Source organism: Bombus huntii, chromosome 2, assembly GCF_024542735.1.
Source record: "Bombus huntii isolate Logan2020A chromosome 2, iyBomHunt1.1, whole genome shotgun sequence".
NCBI lineage: Eukaryota > Metazoa > Arthropoda > Insecta > Hymenoptera > Apidae > Bombus > Bombus huntii.
This window is the reverse complement of record NC_066239.1, coordinates 16608384-16630773: the sequence shown is the minus strand read 5'-3', so window position 1 is coordinate 16630773 and position 22390 is coordinate 16608384. Positions and strand designations below refer to the sequence as shown.

The following is a 22390-nucleotide window of genomic DNA, read 5'->3' as shown; positions in this document are numbered from 1 at the left end:
ATAATGGCTCGGATATAAAATGAATACGTGGAAATATAAACCCACTGGGTCAATTGTCGTTGTTCCCTCTCGAGAGGCGCGACTTGCTGAAGAATCTGACCATATTGGAGGTTGGCGAGTACCCAGGCAGCCAAAGGTGCTGCAGCCACCGAGGCTCGTTTTGCGGTTTTCTCCTCGAAACTTTCCGGCCGCTCCTTGACCAACTTGGCAACCGCCTCCAGACTCGATGGTGTGCTTCTTCTCGCGTCCCACGTTCTAAATCGAACAAAGACGTTATCACGTTTTTCAAACTCGCCCGAATGGTCTCTGATCAAACAGACGATGAGAGGGGAATCTTGTTCGCGAATTGTCTGATCAATTTTGGCTGTTAGTTTACACGGGTACTTTGTTTATAAGTATGAACAGAAATATCGTTCGTCGTGTTGGCGGTGTGAACGCACCTGTTACGAGTTAGACGATAAAGAAGGAGCAAATGTTTTAGTATGTACGTTACGAATCGATGACTGTTTATGAGATAAGATCAGGTGTTTGCTCAAATATACAGTGACGAGCAAATAAATAGTCTTTGTACCAGATTCAACTTAATTTCGTTTACAACTGAAGTATTAATATTTAAAATAAAAATGTACAAGTTGTTCCATATCCACAGTGTTTCAAAATACAAGAAACCTATCTTTAAATTCCACATTGCACGAAAAAAAGTGCTGCATTCAGTAGCGTTAAATTTCATATCGCCACATAAAGTGCATTTTTCAACAATAAATGGAAGACGACGTGAATCGAGTTATGTCCTGTAACTTTACGAGCAAGCTGTGTAATTTGTCGATTTAAATTTTTGCGATTTTACCAAGCAACGTTTTTATCGTCAAGACAAATGAAATAAAGTCTGACGAGAATTAGTAATTGTTAAAGAGCTTACCTTATTTCGTCCTTGATACCACGTTTTGCTAAGAAAGTCTTCATACTATTCCAAGAAGTGTCTTTTATGCCCATTAATCGAAGGACACCCTCGAGGACGTCTCTTACAGGTGCTGGAGGTGCTCTTAAAGAACGAACTTCCGCCAATGCATCAGCGCTGATACCAGCTACTGCTTGTGCCGCTTGTTCTACTAATGGCTCGACTTTTCCTAATTCGCCTTCGATATTGGTCTGTATATCAAATTCAATTTATTTATTTTTTTTAACTTAGAAAATTATATACCTAACGCTTCCAAGAACAATAGATTTAAATAGAAGAAATTTTTTACTTGTACATTAAGAAGAGAAAAGGATATCCTTTGTTATTTTCATTGTATTTTTTATAGTGTCTAATTTTTTAACAATTTGGCGATGAATCGTGTGAATTATGTATAACAAAAATGTATTTACTTTAGTATCTGTGCAATGTTAATGAAATAGACTGAAGCAAATTAAATTTGTAAACGCTTCGGTTTAGTGAAGATTTTAAAAAACAAAGCGCGTAGTATAAATAAAAATATGACGTGCTGTGTGTAAGCATTTCTTGACAATTGTATTTACCTTCCTGCGAGCTAATTCTGCACTTTCTCGTTCAGTTTCAGCCTTCAAGTTGGCCATTTCTCCTCTTTGACCTGTGGCACCTCTCATCGTCGCCGTGATTTGTTCGAGAGCTGCATTGGCACGCCCTTGTTCCGCCTAAGAAATTAAGAATTATCGTAATTAGCGCGAGAAAACATAATATATTCCTATTAATTAACTAAAGATTAATATGCCAACGTCGCTTATATCCACAAAGTAATATCGTATTGCAGTAAACTCGATAGAAACTAAGGAACAGGACGTAATACAATTTCGTTGCAACGTGCGAAAGCGTAATGCGCCTCTTTATGTATTTAACCAAAAATCGTTAATAATTATCTCGGCATCGTTTATACCCTCAAGTAGCATCATCATAGCGAACTCGATGGAAATTAGCAAGGTTAATGTATACCTCCAGTTCCTGACGCTGTTTCGAAACTTCGTCCTCCAGTTTAGCCACTTGCGCCCCGGCTTCCTTCAACTTTCCTACACCAGCTTCGAGACTGTTTAATTTCTGCTCCACTTCCTCGCTCCAAGTTGCGTGTAAATGCTTCCAGGTGTGCAGTAAAGCAAAGAACCGAGCCGGAGCTTGCTGCTGTCGCGGAGCTTCAAGATGAGCCTTTACCGCCTCTTTGATACCAGGCAACGTCTCCTCCGGATCTTCGGCTTCGATACCGTTTTGTTGATAGGCTATTTCGGTTAAAGCACCTTCCCAGGACCACCATTCGCTACCAACTCCAGGACCAATCAATGCACAATGTCTAAGGAGACCCGAATGCGACAACCAAGGCGAACGAAGCTCTCCACTGTCCAAGATTATGGTTACTCGAAGATAATTTCGCAAACCTACAAAATTGTATAGTTACAGAAATATATGGTGAGCCTAGTTGAATTTTGTATCGAGTTCAGAGTGTTTGGAATGAAACGGTAGGCGTTAAGATTGTACAGATGAGAACAGAGTTACGATCGAAGACAAAACTATCTGTACAGTTGGAGCGTAGAAACAAAGGAGTAACGTATTGTATATTATTAAATATATTTAAGTATTGTAATTGTATACTGTACATAAATAGTTAAGTATACTATACATAATAGTAAGTACCATAAGTGGATGTTTTGTTTCTGTATATTTATTAGGATAAGTGTCTTGTCGAAGTAATTTTTTGTCATGTTACGTACGATGATAGAGATATTGCTCCAACATGCCCGAAAAATCTTCTCTTCTTGCCACGTCAGCCAACGGCGCTATTAACCCGTCAAGTTCCTCCACTGTAAATAATCCTGGGAGTTCACCTCTCGACACTATTGCACTAGCCAAAACAGCCAACCCAGCTTCTCTCATATGATGCTCTTCTAGCAAAAGCAGAGTCGGATCACCATCGATTCCAGCAGCTTGAACCGCCGTTTTCACCGACGTTCTGCCACGGCCTGGAACATTCAATTTTTATGCGATTTTCAAGTAGCTACACACGATGTTCAGCAGACAGCGTATAAGTGGAGAAATTATTATTAGACGGCGGATTTTTGTGCATTTATGGCATATTGAAAGATGTCAAAGTGCATAAAATGCGGATAACACAAAAGTTTTTAAAATATTTATGAAACCTCAATGCCAGGACATCCTACTCAGGTTCTATATTTTTTCTTTTTCTTTTTTTTAATATTCATAAAACTATTTGCAAAATAATGTATGTCTAATAACGAAACTTTACAGTTTCAGACTTCAAGTAGAATAAACATCGAACTGCGCTTATGCCTTTTTTCAGCGACGAATAATTTATCCCATAATATTCTATTTTATATATGAATTTTATCTTCGTACATAAATTTCCCATAAACATAGAAATTACTTATACAGTACCAGGTCCCGAGTTTATTAGTCGAAGGGAAGAGTACGTGGCAGCGAGTCTCACTGCCGATTTTCTTCCAGCTCCGGGTCGTCCAATCAAAATTACACCCCTTAGACTTGTACCAAAAGCCCAACTTAAACCTGGAAAAAATATAAACCGAAAATTCTACATTTTGCCATCGTAATATAGCAATAAAAAACGAAATCGTAACTACTCAATCACTATTCGTGATTATTATACAGAAGAATATTTCTTCTACAATATTCCTCATTAATACGTAACTTATATATTTACAAAATTGATTTATACAATTTGATAGAATATATATTTTATTAAGCGGAAATTCTGCATAGATATTTAGTTCTATTAAATTTACTAGTATATCAACGAAGATTTGCTAAAACTGATAAAATTTATAAACTTATTTTATCAGACTTGATAGAAGATTTACATTTAAATACAATCAAATTTTATATAGATAAGAAATTTTATTAAATTCGTTATTATTATTATAAATATTATAGTGTAACAAAAATATGTCTAGTTTAATTTATCACGTGTGAGATACAAACAGAAAGAGAGAGAAAGATGAGAAACAATATTCCTTCTAGTTTACCAATATCATAAGATCATTATGAATAAATTAGTAATTTATCGATAATCATAAACCGATTACGATTAAAAGGTGTGGTTAACAACGATCTCTCTAGCGTTATCTCGTTAAACTTACAAAGTGTACAGGTATGAAGCAAATGATCGGTGGAATAAGCTCGTTTGGAAATAGCGTAATATTAAGTTAATTTAATGTGCTTACCGGCTACCGTGTGCAACAGGTGAGACGAAATCGATGCCTGTACCGGATCGCCTTCCCTCGCGCATCTCGCTGCTGCGTTAATTATCTCCTTTCGCCATTGTTCCTCATCCAACGGCAGCAAACCATTGTTTCCGTGTTTCCATATGTACACGTCGCTTCCGGCCGCCACCGACTTCGAGCTCTTCGAGTGGATCACAGATTCCAAACGAGCCTGATCTCTGGATGTTAATCTGGCACGATCGAGAAGACAAAGATATAAAATATAGACAATCAAAGCACTTGTCGTGCTTAGAAATCTTACTCTATTGGTGACAGAGAAATTGTCAACTTGCAAAGTAAGCTTCTTCGTAAGCTTCGAATTTACGGACATTTAAGTTAAAAATTTGCGGTAGGAAAAAGTGCTGTTTCAAAGGTATAAAATCGTGAACGTAAAAGTACGTATTCGAGCTTGGAAATTTAAGGCGGAATATCCATTTCGTTGGAACTTCAGCTGCGAAAGTGCTCTTGCCTAGGATAAAATAGGCGTTTTCCAACATCCAACAAATGACGCGTGATATTCGACTCGCCCTTCGGAGAGGGATAGTACTTCAAGCTGTCCGCCCATAAGATCAAATCTTTGGGAGTCCAATCGGTCGTCGAGCCGTGAGAAGATTTGATCGATCGAAAAGCATCCAGCATGACGGGTACCGTTTCAGCGATCCAAGATTCGATCATAACTTGATCTCCTTTCAATGAGTCTCTCAGGTGCAACTCCAAGATGGCAACGATATCTCTCGGGCTTGGATATCTGTCTCACAAAACGAACAAATTCTTGTGGCTCAAGTTGCTATATGCATCGAATATAAATATAAAGATATAGAAAATTAATTGTCGAAATTCAGATAGGCTGCAATGTTACGAAATTGGTTGGAATATATTTCTTGAAACAATGAATTTTCCTAGTTGAGATGTTTCGTGAAAGAAGAATGTCCTTAAGATAAAATGATGAATTCGAGAAATTACGAAGGTTTTAGGTCTGGCTTTTTAAATACTTGAAAAACTTAGAAAATTAATTAAATTATTTCGGCGCGAATACTCACGGCAGATAATGAGTGGACAAAAGAGCTTCTAGTCTTGGGTGCAATCTTGTGGTTGCATCCGCTGTGCATAGGATCGTTAGTGGAACTCTTGCAAATTCCAGATCTTCTTCGTGAAATCCTCCTTCTTGAATTAATTCCCGAACTAATTCCTGAATAAATTACACTCTTATACTCTATATTACATGCAAACGTTTTGTAAAAACGAACGGATGAAATAAAAAAATACGAACAGATTACGCTACCTGTAAATCTTTCGACGCGAGATGCAAATCTTCTAAAATCAAAACAACTCTGGATCCACTTCTAGGTTTGTACGTTCTTCCGTGTGAAGATGAATTTAATTGAACGCAACTTCGTTTTAGTTTCATCACCAGATCCTGAGGTCCATAGAGAGAGGAACCTTTTATCAAAGTCGATTGTTCGATGTTTCGTATGGAAGAAAGTACGACAGATATCAGGGCACTCTTTCCACAACCTACTGGACCTCTTATCATCACCGGTTGGTTATTTTTGATCAATGGTAAAACAAACGATAAGGCTTCCTTCATTCCACCTGAATTATACATAAGCGACAATCCGTAACTAATAAATTTATTAGCGAATTATAGATTAAACTATAAGTAAGACTATTTTCAAAAACCATTATTTTATCTTATTCGTATTATCTGTTGTAATATATTATATTTATTATATCACTTAGAGCAATAACATAAATTTTTTAATTCAGTAGATTTGTTCAGCAGCTATGTTTATTTCAAGTTTGTTTAATCAAAGTACCTGACAGTGAGACAGGACCATCGTCAGTGTCCGTAGATTCGTGAGAATCCCCGATAACTTCCAATCTATCTGTGTCTTGATTATATAATACAGAACATGGTTTCTGCGGATCTGGACACCTAAAATTCCAGATAGTACAGAAGTAGCATATCAATTTTGAACTGTGTTTTTCACGAAGAAAGGAGATAGCGAATCAAAGTCAAGTTTGGAAGATTACTTTATCCTTATACACAATATTATCTCAGTTTTCGAATAGTTCTATTCTCAATCAAATTAAACGGTACTTCTATTTATTAATCAAGGTAAATATTAAGCAAGAGATATTCTGTAAAAATGTCTGGCCTCAAAATACTGTAAGAAATCTGCAATTAATTCTTCCTTCATTTTCGTTTTTTCTCTGTTTATAAAATGTCGAGCAAATGTAAAATACAATTTTTGTTACGGTCATCAAAGGAATACACTGCCATAACAGCTGAAGAAAATTAAATCTACTTTTTAATTCTTTTTTTTTTTTTGTTAATTTTTAGACGTGTAGGATATCGTATCAAAATTCAAGCTTCTGATGAAATTTTCTTCCAAAAGAGGAGAGTTTGGGCCATTTTGTAACATGTTTCTTTGCATTAAAATATCGTCTGAAGAAACCTAAACGCTTCATCTTATAATCGTCTATGAATCACTAAACTTCGTCTGTTGTTAAATGCCTCAAATTGCTGTATAATTCTAGCAATAAAATTAGGAGTCTTCCTACCAGCAGTCAGTAAGTTGATAAATCAACCGCGCCAATTCGTCTTTAGTGCTTTCATTTCCTATTTGACTGCATAAAGATGCGAGTAGAGCGTAAGAAGCGGAAGTACGAGTATGACAGCTCTTCAAATGGCAAAACGTCGTGTCCATTAAGCCCGATGCCGAGGAAACGTCCGCATTGATCTTCAAACACTCGTCGACGCAGGGACAAAGATGGGAAATCGCGAGTTCCTTCGCGGCCTCCGGAAGTGCGTTCAGTCGCGACGACACCAGCAAAGAGCTGACACTCGTCGAGCCCAAGTGGACTACGCCTAATCGCGACACGGTCGCAGGACTCGCGCCGGCAAGTTTGTGAGTTTCGAAAATGAATCTGTTTCAGAAAATTGTGTGGATGAATATTTTAAAATTATTGCTAATTTTTTAATTAATTACTTAATATTCAACGTGCATGTTACGATTTAAGGATAATAACAGGATTAATATACGACATCAACGCGTATGTATAGTTTTAATAAAAAGTTCTACGTCGCCAGATTTGATCTCGTTCCTGTATAGAATATTAGAAAATATCGTAATTTGATAAATGATAATTATTTATATATTTTATAATCAATATTAAATTCGAAATATGTAACAACTTTGGAAAGTTTGACAGTCTGTGTTCCGTAAAGAACAATTTTAGATTTGTACGGGAATTTTTCAAATGAGCGAGTACGCGAGATATTAAATTGCATAACTCGATTAACAAAATCGTTGTGTCATAGAATATTTGTAGTGTATAGAGACGAAATTCGAAATCTCTAGAACACGAGTCATCAGATAATTTGGGAGGATAGAAATTTACTTTGTGCCAGAACCAAGCTTCAAACCCACGCCATTGGGCAAAGTCAGTAATCGATTGTCGTCTAAGGCAGAATTTAGAGCTTCTGCCCAATCTGGTTCTACGTCGCCGTTCAAAATAATCCAAGTTACGGAATCTCCAGCGGATACAACAACGTTGGATAACAAACCTTCCCTCCATTCCCTGAAATAATAACGAATTAAAGAGATAGCTGTTTTTGTCGAGATTAATCTGTAAAAGAACGATATGATAAATTACACATGTCATTTCGCATTAACTATACCTACAAATCGAAATATTTTCCTCATAGTTTTCTAATTAAATCTATCGAAAGAATTTGGCATCGAAAAGCCTACAAAATTTTATCCGAAAATGTATAATTTTTATAATAAGTTATAATTTTATTTCTTTTGCATTGAAGTATATTAATACAAATTACTATAAAAATATATAAATAAAATTACCGTATATTTATGTAACAAATCAGTAATTATATATGTATATAACGAATTTGAAAGAGTTAAATTTTCAAATTAGATTAGGTACTATCGTAATCTGGATTTTGTATTTTCTAATCGTTCAAGACGGTACCTGGTTTGTGGGTCGACGCGACCCAAAAGTCTCGATTTCGGCATCGCGCCAGGAAATACGTGAAACTGAACGATAGTTTCACCGATTTTCATTAGCGCATCGCATAGAAGTTTCCTGATGGTAGTTTTACCGCACCCCGGTGGTCCAACAATCGCTACACCCGTTCTGCTTTTCAGCTGGTCGTACAATTGAATACATCTATTTGCCATTTCCTTGCTCAGTTCCTGTTCGGCGCAAAGTTCGAGCAAAGCATTCTGCAGATCTTGTCTTTCGATCAACGTGGACGACGATGGACTTACTCTTGGGAAAACATCGTCTAGTAGAGAGAGGAATCGTGGAGTGTCTTCTTCCGTTAACTTTGGTAACATCGAGGCCCTAATTGCACCCACTAATCTGTCATATAGAACGAGAAGCTTTTGTATTTGTATATTAACATTTTTAATAATATTTGCGATTGATTATATTATTCATAAAATTACTCAAACGTGACGAGAAATCGCACAATTGATAGAAAACCAAATTTGAATCTATAGAATACAGCGTTCTTTGTGTTATGAAGAGAATTTTCAATTGATATGAGACGAATCAAGTTTGCATACGACGAACAACTATGGACTCATTCTAACGAATTGAATTGATCGTTACTTGAAGTTTTCAGTTTAAACAAGCTTCGATGTAAGTTTGGAGATAGCCATTATTAGTAGAATATAAAGTTCAACCTCAACATCAGTATGAGGTAAATGATACCAAATTTGATTACTTTGAAATTTTATTAAATTTGAAATTCTTAGAATAAGTCCAATAACGTAGGTAGTCTAAGGTTTTTGCACTATGTAGGAAGATCTTTAATTCGCGTTAAGTATTTGTATACCGTTTTTTAATTGTAAAGGGATTAAAAATCATTCTTAAATATTAATTCGCATGTAATTTTATCAACACTTTGAAGTGTCCTCATTACACAAATTAAACAACAACAATTTAAAGAATAAATATGATAAATGAGACTTCGAACCTGCTGGTCTCATCCAAGTCAGTTTTCGTAGGAATAGCGTCGAGTACGGATCTAAGTGCCCTAAGACCCCAATCATAATGTGGCTGATTGGAAAGCAGTATCTCCGCGATATCAAGCATTTCCACGAGTTGCTTGGCGAGTGTCGAGGCTTCCAAGAATCCGGCACATTCTAGCAATGCTTTCACAATGTCAGACCTGTCCGGGTGTGCCATTCCGATCGGTCTGAACAGTCGCGCCAGAGAATCCGGAAGCTTACGACGTCCGCCGTATTCGGAGCCAGCCGGGTTCATCGTGATGAACACGCAACAGTGTCGATCCAGATTCACTTTCTGATCGCCTAACAGTACTTGAGACGAACCGTCACGAACTGCTTCCTGAAGGGGTCTAACGAGCATAGCTACAGCGCTTAGTGTTTCCTCCTCGAGGCGATTGAACTCGTCGAAACAACCCCATGCGCCGGCTTGAGCCAAACCCCCTAGAATACGTCGCATACTTCCGGCGTCCATTCCTGATGGTGGAATATACAAATGAGCGAAGCAGTAATAAATTACGCGAAGCTAGCTTTTACGTTGAATCGTAAACGAAACGTTAAATGTACGCGAGAAACTTGTATAAATTCTTTGTAAATGTTTCATAAATATTTTACGAATATTTTGTAACGTCTTTAGACATAATTTCTGAACTTCTCGCAAGTACCCTCTAAATATTTGATATATAATAAAGAAATTTTGAGAATAGCGAAGGTTGTTAAAAGTCTTACTCAACTGTCTAATAAATACGTGGAAATTAATTTTGTAACGCTGGATAGAATTACAGAAGTGGTTACTCAACGTATTGTGGTCATATAGGCAGGTGTTGAACCGCGAAAAGGAATTGCTAGCTCGTAAACGTCGAAATATTATTACCTTCGTCGCAATTGAAAACTAAAACAAGCCTTCCAAGAATAGAGCCGAGTGCTTTCACGCTTTCAGTTTTTCCGGTTCCAGCTGGACCGGTGGGGCTGCCGCCCAGACCGAGTTTCATCGCCTGAGTAAGAGCCAAGAAACACCTTTCGGTTAATGGCGTTTGAACTAATCCTACCGCTGCGCCTTGATATTCGAAACGGTATGGAAATTCTGCACCGGCACACCGTACAACTGCTCCCTTGTTCTACAATTAATATATTACAGCTGAAACTTGTATTTCATCGAGATCCAATCTCCTTAGCTAATATTAGTTCTCGCGAAGCACATTTCTTCATTAATTTTCTTGAATTAATTCGAGAATTAATTGAAAACTGTTAGCTGAAAATAATTGTCATTGCGAAAAGTATAGAAGTTCTTTTTTTTTTTTAAAGACAATCGTCTATTTTGTGGCTATTTAAAGTTAATATCGAAAATATATCGGGAGCGTGAACTTGACATTGCATTTGCTTTTTCAAAATTACGTAGGTTTACAATTATGATAATAATAACGTATGTAAGACAAAATTTTCAGAATTTCAGTCGATCATATTTCTGAACTTCCACAAGTATAATTCTTTTATTTTCACAATCAACGAACTTGTAATTTCATTGTCTCGAGACACGTTTTCGTAATGTTAAGAAATATACAGAATTTTTGTCACCGTAAAACGTCATTTTCTTAGTATTTGAAGTTAATTCAAGGAAAAGCAAGGTAGAAATGAAATAAAGTAAAAATAAAATTAACTCAATGGATGAGAATCTTACGGTCCTATAACTTCTTAGTTGTCTCTGCCAGGCCCAAACGGTGCTTTCTTCCCGTTGTGTGACGTTTAACAGATTTCTAGCTATCTCCAGATGGTGAACGGTATCAAGCAGAAGCCCGCGTGCTTTTAATGCTGTTAATTTATCACCAGCATCTTCTAAGCCTCTGTATCTCGCTCTTTGTGTCTCCAGATATTCGACAAGGTTCTTTAAAGCTGAACCACCTTCCTTCAAGGCGCTTTCGCATCGTTCCGTGAAACGAATTTTTTCTGACAGCAGTAACACCTTAATACGTATGAAAGATAATTATTAATAATATCAAGAACATGTCTAATAGCTTTGGATTTTTCCCAATAATCTTTATTCTTTCATACATCTTTTCTTCGATCGTTTATCACTTTTCTATTCAGTGTTATATGTAAATTATGTTATATGTAACTTTTCTACTAATAAGAAGCTTCAAGTTAAATTAAAAGATCGCTCGATAACAGACCCAATTTATTATTCAATTTTGCTGAAATTAATATAGACTTATTATTTAGTATTTAGTTTAATTGTTTGTCCAATTGATTATTATTTTTTTGTTACGAAACTAATAAAGTAATTAGTAATTATATAATATCTTTATATTAGGTTTTGTTTAAAGAAAGAATTGCTAGTTTACGCAAAAAGTATTCAAGCATCTATAACAATATTTTTATAATTTATTTAGCGTTATTTTTTACTGTACATAGATGAATAAAAAATTAATTGATTTTACTTGAGTTGGATAGGATGATGGATCAGGCGTAGCATCTACCAAACATTTTTCCAAACTTTGTCGGAGTGCATTTCTCATTCCATCCTCGAGGTTACTCAACCAGCGTGGTAATGGGTCCCGAAGATCGACAGGCTTAGGTAACTGCAATATTTCACCTTCTGGCGATACAACAGCCGTCAGTCCATTATCGTCTTTTATTATCGAACCAACCCCTTGGTATAGTTTCGATAGGTGAGCTTCCAGGCCTCGTCCACTGGCTGACACTAATTCAAGAAGGTCTTCGTCGCTTAAAAAGTATAGCCGTGGATAAGACGAGCGCTTCTCCTTTAAAAAAGGCGATATGAAGTTTCAAATATAATCATAATATACCGCATTCTAAGAAAATAATGGCTAAACAGAATTATTGTACAAAAATATAAATGTTAATAAAATATAAAGTCATAAATAAATAATAGTAAATCCCAAATAATAAAAATAGATATCTATTATACCTCCAAATATTCGTCGAGGCTTTTCTGACACCTGTCAAGTAAATCTTTCAGATTCGTGAAAGCTGAAAGTGGAAGTCTTCTCAAAGATGACACTCTCGGATCACGAGACACTTCGCCCATAAGATACCTAAATATTTATTTCATATACCATAAGACATCTAACCTGATTAATAATTTCCAATGTAATTAAAATAAATATAAGACATAAACCATAAAGAAGCAACGCATAAAAGAAGTTTCGATTAAAAATATTTGGTAGAATCTTTTGTGTCAAATTTACCAATGTAGTTTAGTCGTTAAATATTGATTACCTAAATTCTTTATTAGCCCTGGACCATCTACCGGTGTCATTTGGGGCTGCACCGCCTTCGTAGACTGGTTCTAAGTAAACCCACTTCCTCTGTATGGTACTCAAGACCTTTATTCGTTCTTCCACTTCGGACAATCCAGCTTCGCATCTTGCAACTCTGGCTGCGAACCTTTCGTAACCTGACGCGCCCTTTGCACCCTCCAACAGCAGCCTTAATTCACCTTTTAACCATCGGATAAATTTCATTATTATTCAGAAGAAAGTTCGATGCTTTGATTAATCGTTTTCGTTAATCAGCCATTCACCTGCTCGAGCTAACAAACTGCCGTATTCTTCAACAAGAACGATACCGGCGTTTCTACTGTCCTTCGATTCTTGAAGTTGCAGATGAGCGGACGCTTCCCAAGATTCCAATTCCATTAAGCCTTGTCGAATTCCGCTTTCTGCCGCAGCTCTCTTCGTTATTTCCTTTAAAAAATCAGACATTAAAATATATAATAGACGCGGCAAACCTTCTTAACAATCGGATCTTTCCATTTTCTAATCCCCTGACTGCCACTCGAAAGCAAAGTGTTTTCTGTCTATAGTTCGATGACACAGCTATAGTTGTCACAAATACAGAGCACGATACATTAAATGTAACTATAGAATCAACGTAGAATCCCCTTTATATCATTTATAGTACAAAAAGAATACTAATATTTAAGGAACCGTCAGTCTGTTTTAATTTCGATAGCACAAACAATGTTATGTGATATGATAAAATATAATTATTACTTTTTAGAATGATAATTTGATAAATCATATATAATGTGACAAGCGGCGCTTCTTAGTTTTAATAAATCCTTAGTTTTAATAAATTAAATTTATAAATAAACTTTTATGAAAACGCCTATCGGCATTATCAGCAGTCGAAGAATTGAAATTATAAAATAGACATCTGACTTATCACCTTTATTTTATCAACATTGTCCCGAATGTTGTTCGCAGAACGAAACAGATGACCCAACGTGATATCCCTCACGCTTTTGACATTTTTTAACTCCAAGAGTGACATCAACTCTCCCCAATGTTCCTCTGCAATCTCGTCACCACGAAGAAGCTGTAACCATTCGATGGTCCCTCTCACCTCGCGAACCTTCTTCCCAACAAACGTGTCCATTTCTAAACTATCTTTCTGGTCCATCGATTGTTCTTTCAGTCGATCCTTTAACTGAACTTTTATTCTACTTTCCCAGGAATCGAGCCAGTCATGAAGTCTAGGTAGTCTTCTTCTAGCCACGGTCCACTCTTCATCCTCCTGATTCTTTAATTCTTCCAGAAACTCAGCTTGGAATCGACAATTAGATTCCTCTACCTCCATCTGTAGTTCCAATGTTCTCATATTTTCTTCGTTGTCCTTTAGGACGTCATCGACATTCAGTTCGATCTTTCGACAATCGTTTGTCAAAATTTCTAATTGCTCCTTCAGGTATGTCCATCTTTCTTTCATGGAGATAATCCAGTCTAAGGTGAGGATTTCCGGTTTCGAGGACCATTTCGCTTGCCACCTTTCGATCTCGTCTCGCAGAGCTATAGCTCTGTGACGAAGATTCACCCTTGCATCCTCGAGTTCACGATCTATTACAGCCTTGTGACGCTCCAAGCGGTCGGCTAGGTCTTGCCAAGCTGTGTACGCTGCGCTGACGCCTGTTTTGATGAATTTTTCAAGTTTATTTTTTTTTGTAGGTTAATTAAATTTTTTAAAAAGTTTGAGAATTAAAAAATTATAAAATTAAATAATTTCAGTTATTAATGACGGTGTTGGTGCTATTCATAAATATATGTGAGCTTGAATTATTATAAAAGACACTGCGATTACGTGGATGTAAGCTGAAGTTAGCAAACTACATTGAACAAGTTATATTACAGCTTGTTATAATTCAAAACATGTTCGACAACTGATTGACATTTTTATGCATAATATATGTAGGATATATAGGAAAGTAATTTTCTGTTGACTTCGCCCTTTTTTATTTTAAGTCCGCGGGCAATTTAAATTTTTTAATAGAAACATCTAGCAAAGTCCTCTCTTACACGCGAGGGCATCAGGTATTTGCATAAAGAATCCTTTCTTATGCTTCCCTCTCTGAGAACAAAATTACTTGTTCCTATTTTATTTTCGCTTCCTGTCTACCTGAATATTGAATCCTACTACGTTACGTATGTATGATCAATAGAAATACAAATGCGATTCGATATGTGAAAGAGGATAAGCTCTTACGTTTTCAAAATTATTTCCTACGGGCAATCGAATTGACGCTATGAGCACGTATGGAAACATCATGGAACAAGGAAATATTCTTTGACTTACTTTCATATATTGCTTTCATATAGCAACAATATTACCTTTCACATAATACTTACGTAATTTTAAAAATTGTTTAGAATCTTTTATAATTCTTATTTAAAATAATACATTGCTTAAGGCAACTGACGAATCGTTTCGACTTTTATACGCTCTCCGTCTACCTGTACATTTCCTTAATTATCCTTTTACGATGAATATTCATTACACGATGACATGTTAAACTTCTAAGAATTCTTCGTTTCTATTTGCTCGATTAGTGCAACAAAATCGTTCACAGTGGCAATACTCGAACTATTTCCAGCATTATACGTATACTTAAATTAAACTTCGCTGGATAAGTTAATAATGATGTAACAATTCTGTTAGTCATAGGACTTTTTTCCTTACATTCACTTTGTTTCACAATTAAATTTATCCTATTTATCGTATTTTATTATTTTGACAGTACGTCATGCAATCATATTGTCATTTACCTGGCAGCACCGAAGAGATTCAGCTTAGTGTCATCGATAATTTATTCTATGAGAACCATAGTTAATTAATTAGTGCAATAAGCACCGTAATTACCTTCGAGCTTCTCGCTAGTCCAAGCAGCCAGCACTTTAGAGAGGCCAGCAATGGCTTCCACCTCTTCAGCCATACCGGAAGATTGCGCCTGGATTCGTGCATGAGCTTCGTAGGCCGATCCAACTTCCTCCACGTTTCGGGGTCTACGTTCGAGTTCCTTCGAGGCGGATGAAAGAAACTCCACGATGGCAACTAGTCTGGAAGAGGCTTCCACCCTTAAATCGGAACACAAACGTTCCCAATAACGACGAGAAGCTGATTCTAAGTCGTTTCTGGTTGTTGCCGTATCCACGCTGATGCACCAGATCTTCACTTCGCTTCCGCGTAACCTTCCGACCTAATTTAATTATTAAACTGTAGCTAAGTAGTTTAATAAGAAACAATAGCGTAATAAATTTCTGGTAATATTATCTACTAACCTCTTGAGCCCATTGCTTGGCGTCTTTAAACGCTCTTGTCCATTCTTGCGGTGATCTTCCTTTCAGCCTTTTCATTAAAACTTTGACTATTAAGTAGTTGTAAATATGAAAGTTTATCAAGTATAGAAAGATATGAAACATTAAATTCTGTTAACGTTTAGAACGCTAGCTTCCTACGTAGCGTGTAGTATGAAAGTAATTTTAATTAAATCGCAACTAATAATATTCTTATTACGTAGTATAGGGTCTTGGATAAAGTAATTTACTAATGCATTAGTATTGAGGCCATCCTGTAAGTAATTAGATCGTCTGAACAGAATGAAATGAAAAAGAAAACTCGAAAAAGATCACTACTGTGCTTTGTATATCATCAAAGGAGCCTTCTTCCACGAAAGCAGCGCATTAACTTGTTCTTAATTTTGCAAGAAGTACGTACCTTTCAGCAGCATCGATCGTCGCTGGCGCAGCCAGGTACAGCCATTTCGTTCGCAGCGTTTCCAAAGCGGAAAGAGCGATTTCAGCCTGCTTATAAACGCCACCGTACAAATAACAGCTCCTTTGTATCAAAGCACCGAAATGCGCTTCGGCCGCGTCGCCAACTCCTCTGAAATTCATGGGGATCGATAGGGATCGACGGATCGACGAGTACAACTTGGCACGGACCTCCTCGAGGGACGGTCGCCATTGCAGAGACCCGTCCCGGAACGTCAATTCCACTTTAACTTCTGGCAACTTTTTCAGCAACGACGGTAACGCTCCTCTGGCGCAGAGAAAAAGTTCTTGTTTTATTATTCTATTTCGTACGCGGATTATCTATGAATACGAAAATTAAATGGATTGATAGGACTTGACTAAGATAGAAGTGGAGGGATTTTTGTTTCGATTTTATTTGACAAAGGAAGCTGCTTTTACGTATCTTCCTTTTATGAGGAAATAAAGAATAACGGAAAGTGTGATGTATAGTTTAATTGTTGAGGATAAATCAAATGAATTATTCAAAGTTTCTAGTAGCTTCTAAAGCGATTCGGTACTAGTCCAATGGCTTAGAATTATTTGAAGTAACTTTTTAAAGTTTCAGTGTCGTTTAGAGTAGCTTAAAAATCGTGTGGAACTCTTCGAACATCGCTAAATTTCAAAGATTTTGCAAATAAAATTTTCAAAATGACCAAGTATTTCGTTTCTTTTAACGAGATTTCCAATTACTACAAAATAATTACAGTAGATTTGAGCTTTCCACAGTTTACCTATAAGCCACACCTAATGCTTTGAGCAGTTGTCTATCCCAATGTAATTTCCATGCTTTCGTATTTCCGTATTCAGCTTCGACAGTATCGACGATCGTCCTCATGCTCATCAATGCGTCTTTCCAAGCATTCTGATTTCCGATCATATTGACAGCGTCTCCTTTCAGTAAATTCGATACCAGGTCCCGTAAAGAACTGTGCTTCGCAGCTAACTCCGAATTCTGTTGCGCAAACTTTCTTACCTTTCTCAATAAAAAGTAAAAAACAAAGTACGTGAATTAGTTGGTAATCAATTCTAATCAATTCACTGTCTACTTTTACGCTTCTTTACGGTATCTATTACATGTATAAGTCAATCTTCAGTAAAATAGGTCGAAAGTATTAAAAATAAAATATAAATAATTTGTTTTGTTTTATTATTTTTCAGTGTTTCTGAAGTGTTTCTTCTTTTTTAAGCCTTAAAGCCCCCAATTATTTAATTTATATTTCACTATTATATTCATCCTAGATACGTTGCAAATGTTCATATGATACATATGCTATACATAAATATATTTTTGTAAAATCGGTGTGACATAAATGCATTGCAAACTGCAGATTAAATGAATCGCAAAGAAGATTGAAAAATTACCAATTCTTTCAACCTAGCGGTATAAGCATCAACAGCCTGAGGATCGGACCAAACTACACCAGATTGTTCTTGAACGGCTCGTGCCAATTCGAGCGCGGTCGTGAGCATTAAAGGTCTCTGAGACGGTACCATACGATCGCCAATCGTGTTGTGAAAGGTGGCGACCTGTTGTAGAGCTCTGGCACGTCCAGCTAAAGAAGCTGCTCTTTCAACTAGCTCCCTCACTTCACGAGGAAGTTCGACGCCTTGACTCGAAAGTGCCCTAGCTTCTCTGATCAAAGTCATTAGCTTTGGATCGTACGTGACCCTCATCATACTGGTGCCAGTTAACTCCACCACCGCAGAGTCAGTGCCTAGCGTCAGTTCCTTTCTCGCGACAGCTTCTTTAGTTTCTTCAGTCTGACAAGCGAATTGTGCTTTATAGGGAGACTATAGGATAATATAAGACCTTGAAATAATACAATTACCCAAGTATCAACGAAGCTTTGTCTTTTCCTTTCAACGTCTCTCAGAGCTGTCGTTACTCTCAAAGAGATGTCATCGTAACCAGGAAGATCCGCAAGCAATTCCTTTCCTAATTTATTTAAACTTTCCAATCTTAATTCCGCAGATCTGGCAGCTTGAACCTCTTGAAGTATTCTCGGACTATCCAACAAGTCTGCCGTATCCGGCCCGGCCAAGCAATTCTCTTTAGATCCGCCGATCAATGACGCAGAAAATGAGAAGTTAAAACGTAAGAACGTGGACAGAAGGTTATAATATTGTAATCGAAATCATTCTGAATTCATTGGAGTTTCGATTCCTTTTCTCCTTTAGAATTACCTGTAAGATCCCCGTAAGCTGAGAGCAAAGCCTCTCGTTCTCCGCGTAAAGCCCTTTTTAAACCATCTCTCTTCATTAGTTCGAAGTACCGTCGAAATTCAGCGAGTAGAGAGTTTGGAGTAGTAGCATCGGCAATTTGTGACTTTAGTTTCTGCGCTACTCTTTCTTCAGCGGGTACCAGCCCTTCTTCGATCTTCCTCTTGAGTCGGTTCCATTCAACACACTTGTCGTCGTCATCGAAGACTACTGATGTACGTATAATTAATTGCGTGTCATTATGTGTGTAAATATAATTAGGTAAAATAATTAATGTAAGAAGCATCCGCCGCTGGATAGATTTTTCGTCGTATATTTGTTAAATTATTTGTACGTTTCCTAAAAATTTATCAAGCGTTTACATTTATCATAAATCATTCTCTATGTATTTTTTGTCGTTTTAAATACTCTTTCGACTAGTTTTGTATAATACTATGTTTTTTCAATGTAGTGCCATTTTTTGAGATTTTGTACGTAATTTACCATACATAATTGTTCTACATTAAAAAGATACTATTGTCGTATCCCTTTATTAGAATATTTAATAAATATACATAATTCTACATATTTTTGTTAATATTACTGAGGAAAAATTTATCGACTTCTGAACCTGCTGCAATGATCACAGATTACGCAATAACACGTGTATCTTTTGCAATAATTAAATGTTAACAATGCAGGGATACCTTTAACATCATCGAAACAATGCATCAAAGTATCCGTGTCAAGTCCAGATCTCTCATTAGGAGTCAGCAGCCTGGTTAATTGCCTATACTGAGCACGTAGTTCCCCAATCTGCCTAAATACCAAGAAAATCGCCCATTGAATCCAGCTACAAAGCAGGAAGAGCAAATTAATAAGAGATACCTGAGCCGTTTGCCAATACGTGAACATCTTTCGGGGACGTAACTATCACCCTTCCACGGATGAACTGAATGATGAGGCCAAAATAACGTAGTGAATTTCTCCACCATGTCTGTCCATTTCTCGCAAATTCCTGCACCACTTGATATCGCTTCAATTTTCACTCGATCGTCGTTAGTTCGAATCTAATTTGAGGATGAACACGAGTAACTTCATCAAATTTTAGAAAAATATATTAAGTCCGTGGAATTCTCTTTCATAAATACTATGCTAAATAAAAAACTAAACCGATGACCGACTAAAGTAAACTGATTTTTGAAAGATACAAAAATGAAATGGATAAAGAAAGTAAACTAGTTCCTAGCAGTTTCATTTAAACGTAATTTATCATAGAATATTAGTTAAGATATTTTACCTCTCCGATTGTGTTTCTTACGAGAGATACCACTTCGTCTCCAATAACATCCAAAAAAGATTTCATACGTTCCTCGGTGTATATTAGATCTCCTAACTTCCACAAATCGTCGGTGTAGCCTGATACTGCTTCAACAGCGTCATCCACGCTAATTAGCCCATCTCTGTGTACGAAAAAGAGAAATATAGCAGATAAAATATACCAAAGTGAAAGTTATTTATTTTCTAATTGCAGCACTGGAAATAAAAATTCAGAAGTCCTCCTATACGTAGCTATTTAAAAGAACAAAGGATCCTAAATTTTTGTATTAAGACTAAAACCTATATGCTATATCATAGAAAAGAAAAAGAAACAAAACTTTTCATAATCACAATTAGGTAAATTAATATGCTTAATTTCTTATCTCAAATTTTGCATGCCAATTGTAACAGAAGTAATACTTTCACGCGCAATGTTCCAAAGATAGCTAGAAAACGTATCTCCATAAAATTTCTCACGATCCAACTACCGAAGAATTCACTGAAATGATCTCTTTTTACGACACCTAGCCACCGCTGCGCTCTCCAACTCGGCTCGGATGCTCCTCAAGGTTTTTACAGCCTCCGCGTAAATCGTTTTGTCGTGCGATCGTTTCGCATCCTCCCATGTCTTTCTCCAATAATTCTCCTCCTCGACGACGGAAGTCGCTGCTGACGAGCCAAGAAGATTCTCCTCCAACTTCTTCAAATAGGATGAATTGAGACCAGAAGACCGAAGTGTTGGCGCCCATACTTGACGCAGAGCTTCGAGCAACGTCGATCCTTTTCCACTGCCGGTCGTTGTAACTTGAACGAGGTCGTGGAAATTCCTTTCTGTCACCGATGCTTCTGTTAACTATATTAAGCTTTCATTCATCAGTTCGTTCGACTTTCTACTTTAGAAGGTATTAAGCAGTTTAAGATCGTTGTTCTCTTAGACGCTATAATTTTATTTAAACGACTTCACGCGAATCACAATGCAATAATTGTGTCGTTGTTATTGAATAATTGAAACAAAGAACAAATGTTTAGAAAAATATCGAAATGGCGTGCATTTTTATCGTTTAATGAGCTAATGTGGCTAAATAAATGACAAATGATATTCTACAATTCTTTGTAACGCGTTGAGTAATCACGCTTCTTCTATCTTCTGCTTTTATTTTTTATTTACCTTAAAGAAGACCAGAGTGTTCCTCCCAACGGGTAACTCGTTACTCAACTTCAACCGCAGTTCCTCGTCCTTCGCATCCGCCGGTTGTGCACAGAGAATTCTGCACGCGGCTCTGTCCAAGAAGTTGTCCAACACTGTTTGCTCGTCCGCGATCGTCTCGTCGTCTTTCAGGGGCACGCCGAAGAAGTGACCTGCGGTGGACACTATCAACGATCTACGCTTGTCGAGCACCACCATTTTCTTCGTAAACAGTGGAAATTTCGTGTATTCGTGCTGCGAACGTTGTCGTCACGGTACCATTACGAAGTTTGCACGAAACACCGACGAAGTGGCCGTCCTTGTCGCGTGGTGATCGTTCGAGTTGTCATGACGACTCCCGGTCAACACAAACCGGCTGTCATAGGTGCCACGTGCTAGCGCAGGATCGTAGCATTCGATTTTCGATAGCGACAAAAACAACGGAGGTGATATTTTTGTTGGACGTGGCGAATTCGGAATCATTCAAAGGGTGAACAATTTTTTTATACATTTTTTTAAGTAAAACGATCTTATTTGGAAGTACACGGACGTTTATTGATTTGATACAGTGTCTGTCAGAGACTTTTCCAAACGAAGAACAACGTTATTGTACCATCATGAAAGTTTCCGAAGTTTCAGAGATCTATCGAACAAGTATAGCGTGAACACTGTGTCTTATAGAATTTTTACAAGAATCGTATCAATGCATAGTTTACAATTAAATAGAATCATTACACCATATACAGGGTGATTGGTAACTGGTGGTACAAGCGGAAAGGGGGTGATTCTACGCGAAAAAAGAAGTCGAAAATATAGAATAAAAATTTAAAAAATTAAAAAAATAACGTCAATCGGCACAACGATTTACAGTGAGATCTCGTTTATAACGAGACGCGATAAAGTGCACGCGTACCGAGCGAAAATTCAAAGTCGATTTTCTCGAAAACAAAGCCTCAAACGAAAAATGTTTATTCTATATTTTCGGCTTCTTTTTCGCGTAGAATCACCCCCTTTCCGCTTGTACCACGAGTTACCAACCACCCTGTATAACTGTGATCAGAAGTTTCTAGCTGCTACTGAAGATGACAATGTTGTGGTTGTCGTTACTATAAAAATAAAAATGTTTACTTAATAGTATCATTTAGCACGTATTGTTACCACGGTGGTTATATTTTTACACGCGAAAGAAATGTTCATTCCTTTCTCATATTAAAATAATTCTAATAATAAAATAAAAAATCACTCGTCTCTCGGGTATTTTCGTCTATTCCTTTACAGTTAGGTAGATCTATCTTCGCAATCTTTGTAGAACGCATCGTATTCAT

At 36.9% G+C, this 22390-nt stretch overlaps 2 protein-coding genes across 2 annotated transcripts in view; one reads left to right on the top strand and one right to left on the bottom strand.

Moving 5' to 3' along the window:
• LOC126878091 (cytoplasmic dynein 2 heavy chain 1) overlaps positions 1 to 21318 on the bottom strand; it is a 35379-nt gene extending 14061 nt beyond the window's left edge. Inside the window, exons 1-34 of the mRNA XM_050640538.1 lie at positions 21048 to 21318; positions 20404 to 20732; positions 19860 to 20022; positions 19448 to 19629; positions 19267 to 19379; positions 18545 to 18790; positions 18190 to 18410; positions 17723 to 18121; positions 17092 to 17333; positions 16284 to 16607; positions 15848 to 15914; positions 15429 to 15765; positions 13464 to 14200; positions 12817 to 12979; positions 12513 to 12732; positions 12202 to 12328; positions 11711 to 12034; positions 10954 to 11235; positions 10150 to 10393; positions 9245 to 9752; positions 8233 to 8625; positions 7645 to 7824; positions 6805 to 7170; positions 6057 to 6175; positions 5522 to 5832; positions 5280 to 5428; positions 4709 to 4987; positions 4201 to 4430; positions 3398 to 3526; positions 2716 to 2964; positions 1949 to 2382; positions 1519 to 1653; positions 920 to 1149; positions 46 to 255 (exon numbers count right to left, since the gene is read on the bottom strand). Coding sequence (XP_050496495.1) covers positions 46 to 255; positions 920 to 1149; positions 1519 to 1653; positions 1949 to 2382; positions 2716 to 2964; positions 3398 to 3526; positions 4201 to 4430; positions 4709 to 4987; positions 5280 to 5428; positions 5522 to 5832; positions 6057 to 6175; positions 6805 to 7170; positions 7645 to 7824; positions 8233 to 8625; positions 9245 to 9752; positions 10150 to 10393; positions 10954 to 11235; positions 11711 to 12034; positions 12202 to 12328; positions 12513 to 12732; positions 12817 to 12979; positions 13464 to 14200; positions 15429 to 15765; positions 15848 to 15914; positions 16284 to 16607; positions 17092 to 17333; positions 17723 to 18121; positions 18190 to 18410; positions 18545 to 18790; positions 19267 to 19379; positions 19448 to 19629; positions 19860 to 20022; positions 20404 to 20732; positions 21048 to 21284 — 8879 coding nt within the window. The 5' untranslated portion in view covers positions 21285 to 21318. The remainder of the gene's footprint in view (positions 1 to 45; positions 256 to 919; positions 1150 to 1518; positions 1654 to 1948; positions 2383 to 2715; positions 2965 to 3397; positions 3527 to 4200; positions 4431 to 4708; positions 4988 to 5279; positions 5429 to 5521; positions 5833 to 6056; positions 6176 to 6804; positions 7171 to 7644; positions 7825 to 8232; positions 8626 to 9244; positions 9753 to 10149; positions 10394 to 10953; positions 11236 to 11710; positions 12035 to 12201; positions 12329 to 12512; positions 12733 to 12816; positions 12980 to 13463; positions 14201 to 15428; positions 15766 to 15847; positions 15915 to 16283; positions 16608 to 17091; positions 17334 to 17722; positions 18122 to 18189; positions 18411 to 18544; positions 18791 to 19266; positions 19380 to 19447; positions 19630 to 19859; positions 20023 to 20403; positions 20733 to 21047) is intronic.
• LOC126878149 (transmembrane reductase CYB561D2-like) overlaps positions 1 to 22390 on the top strand; it is a 146396-nt gene that overhangs the window by 112317 nt on the left and 11689 nt on the right. The window lies entirely within an intron of this gene.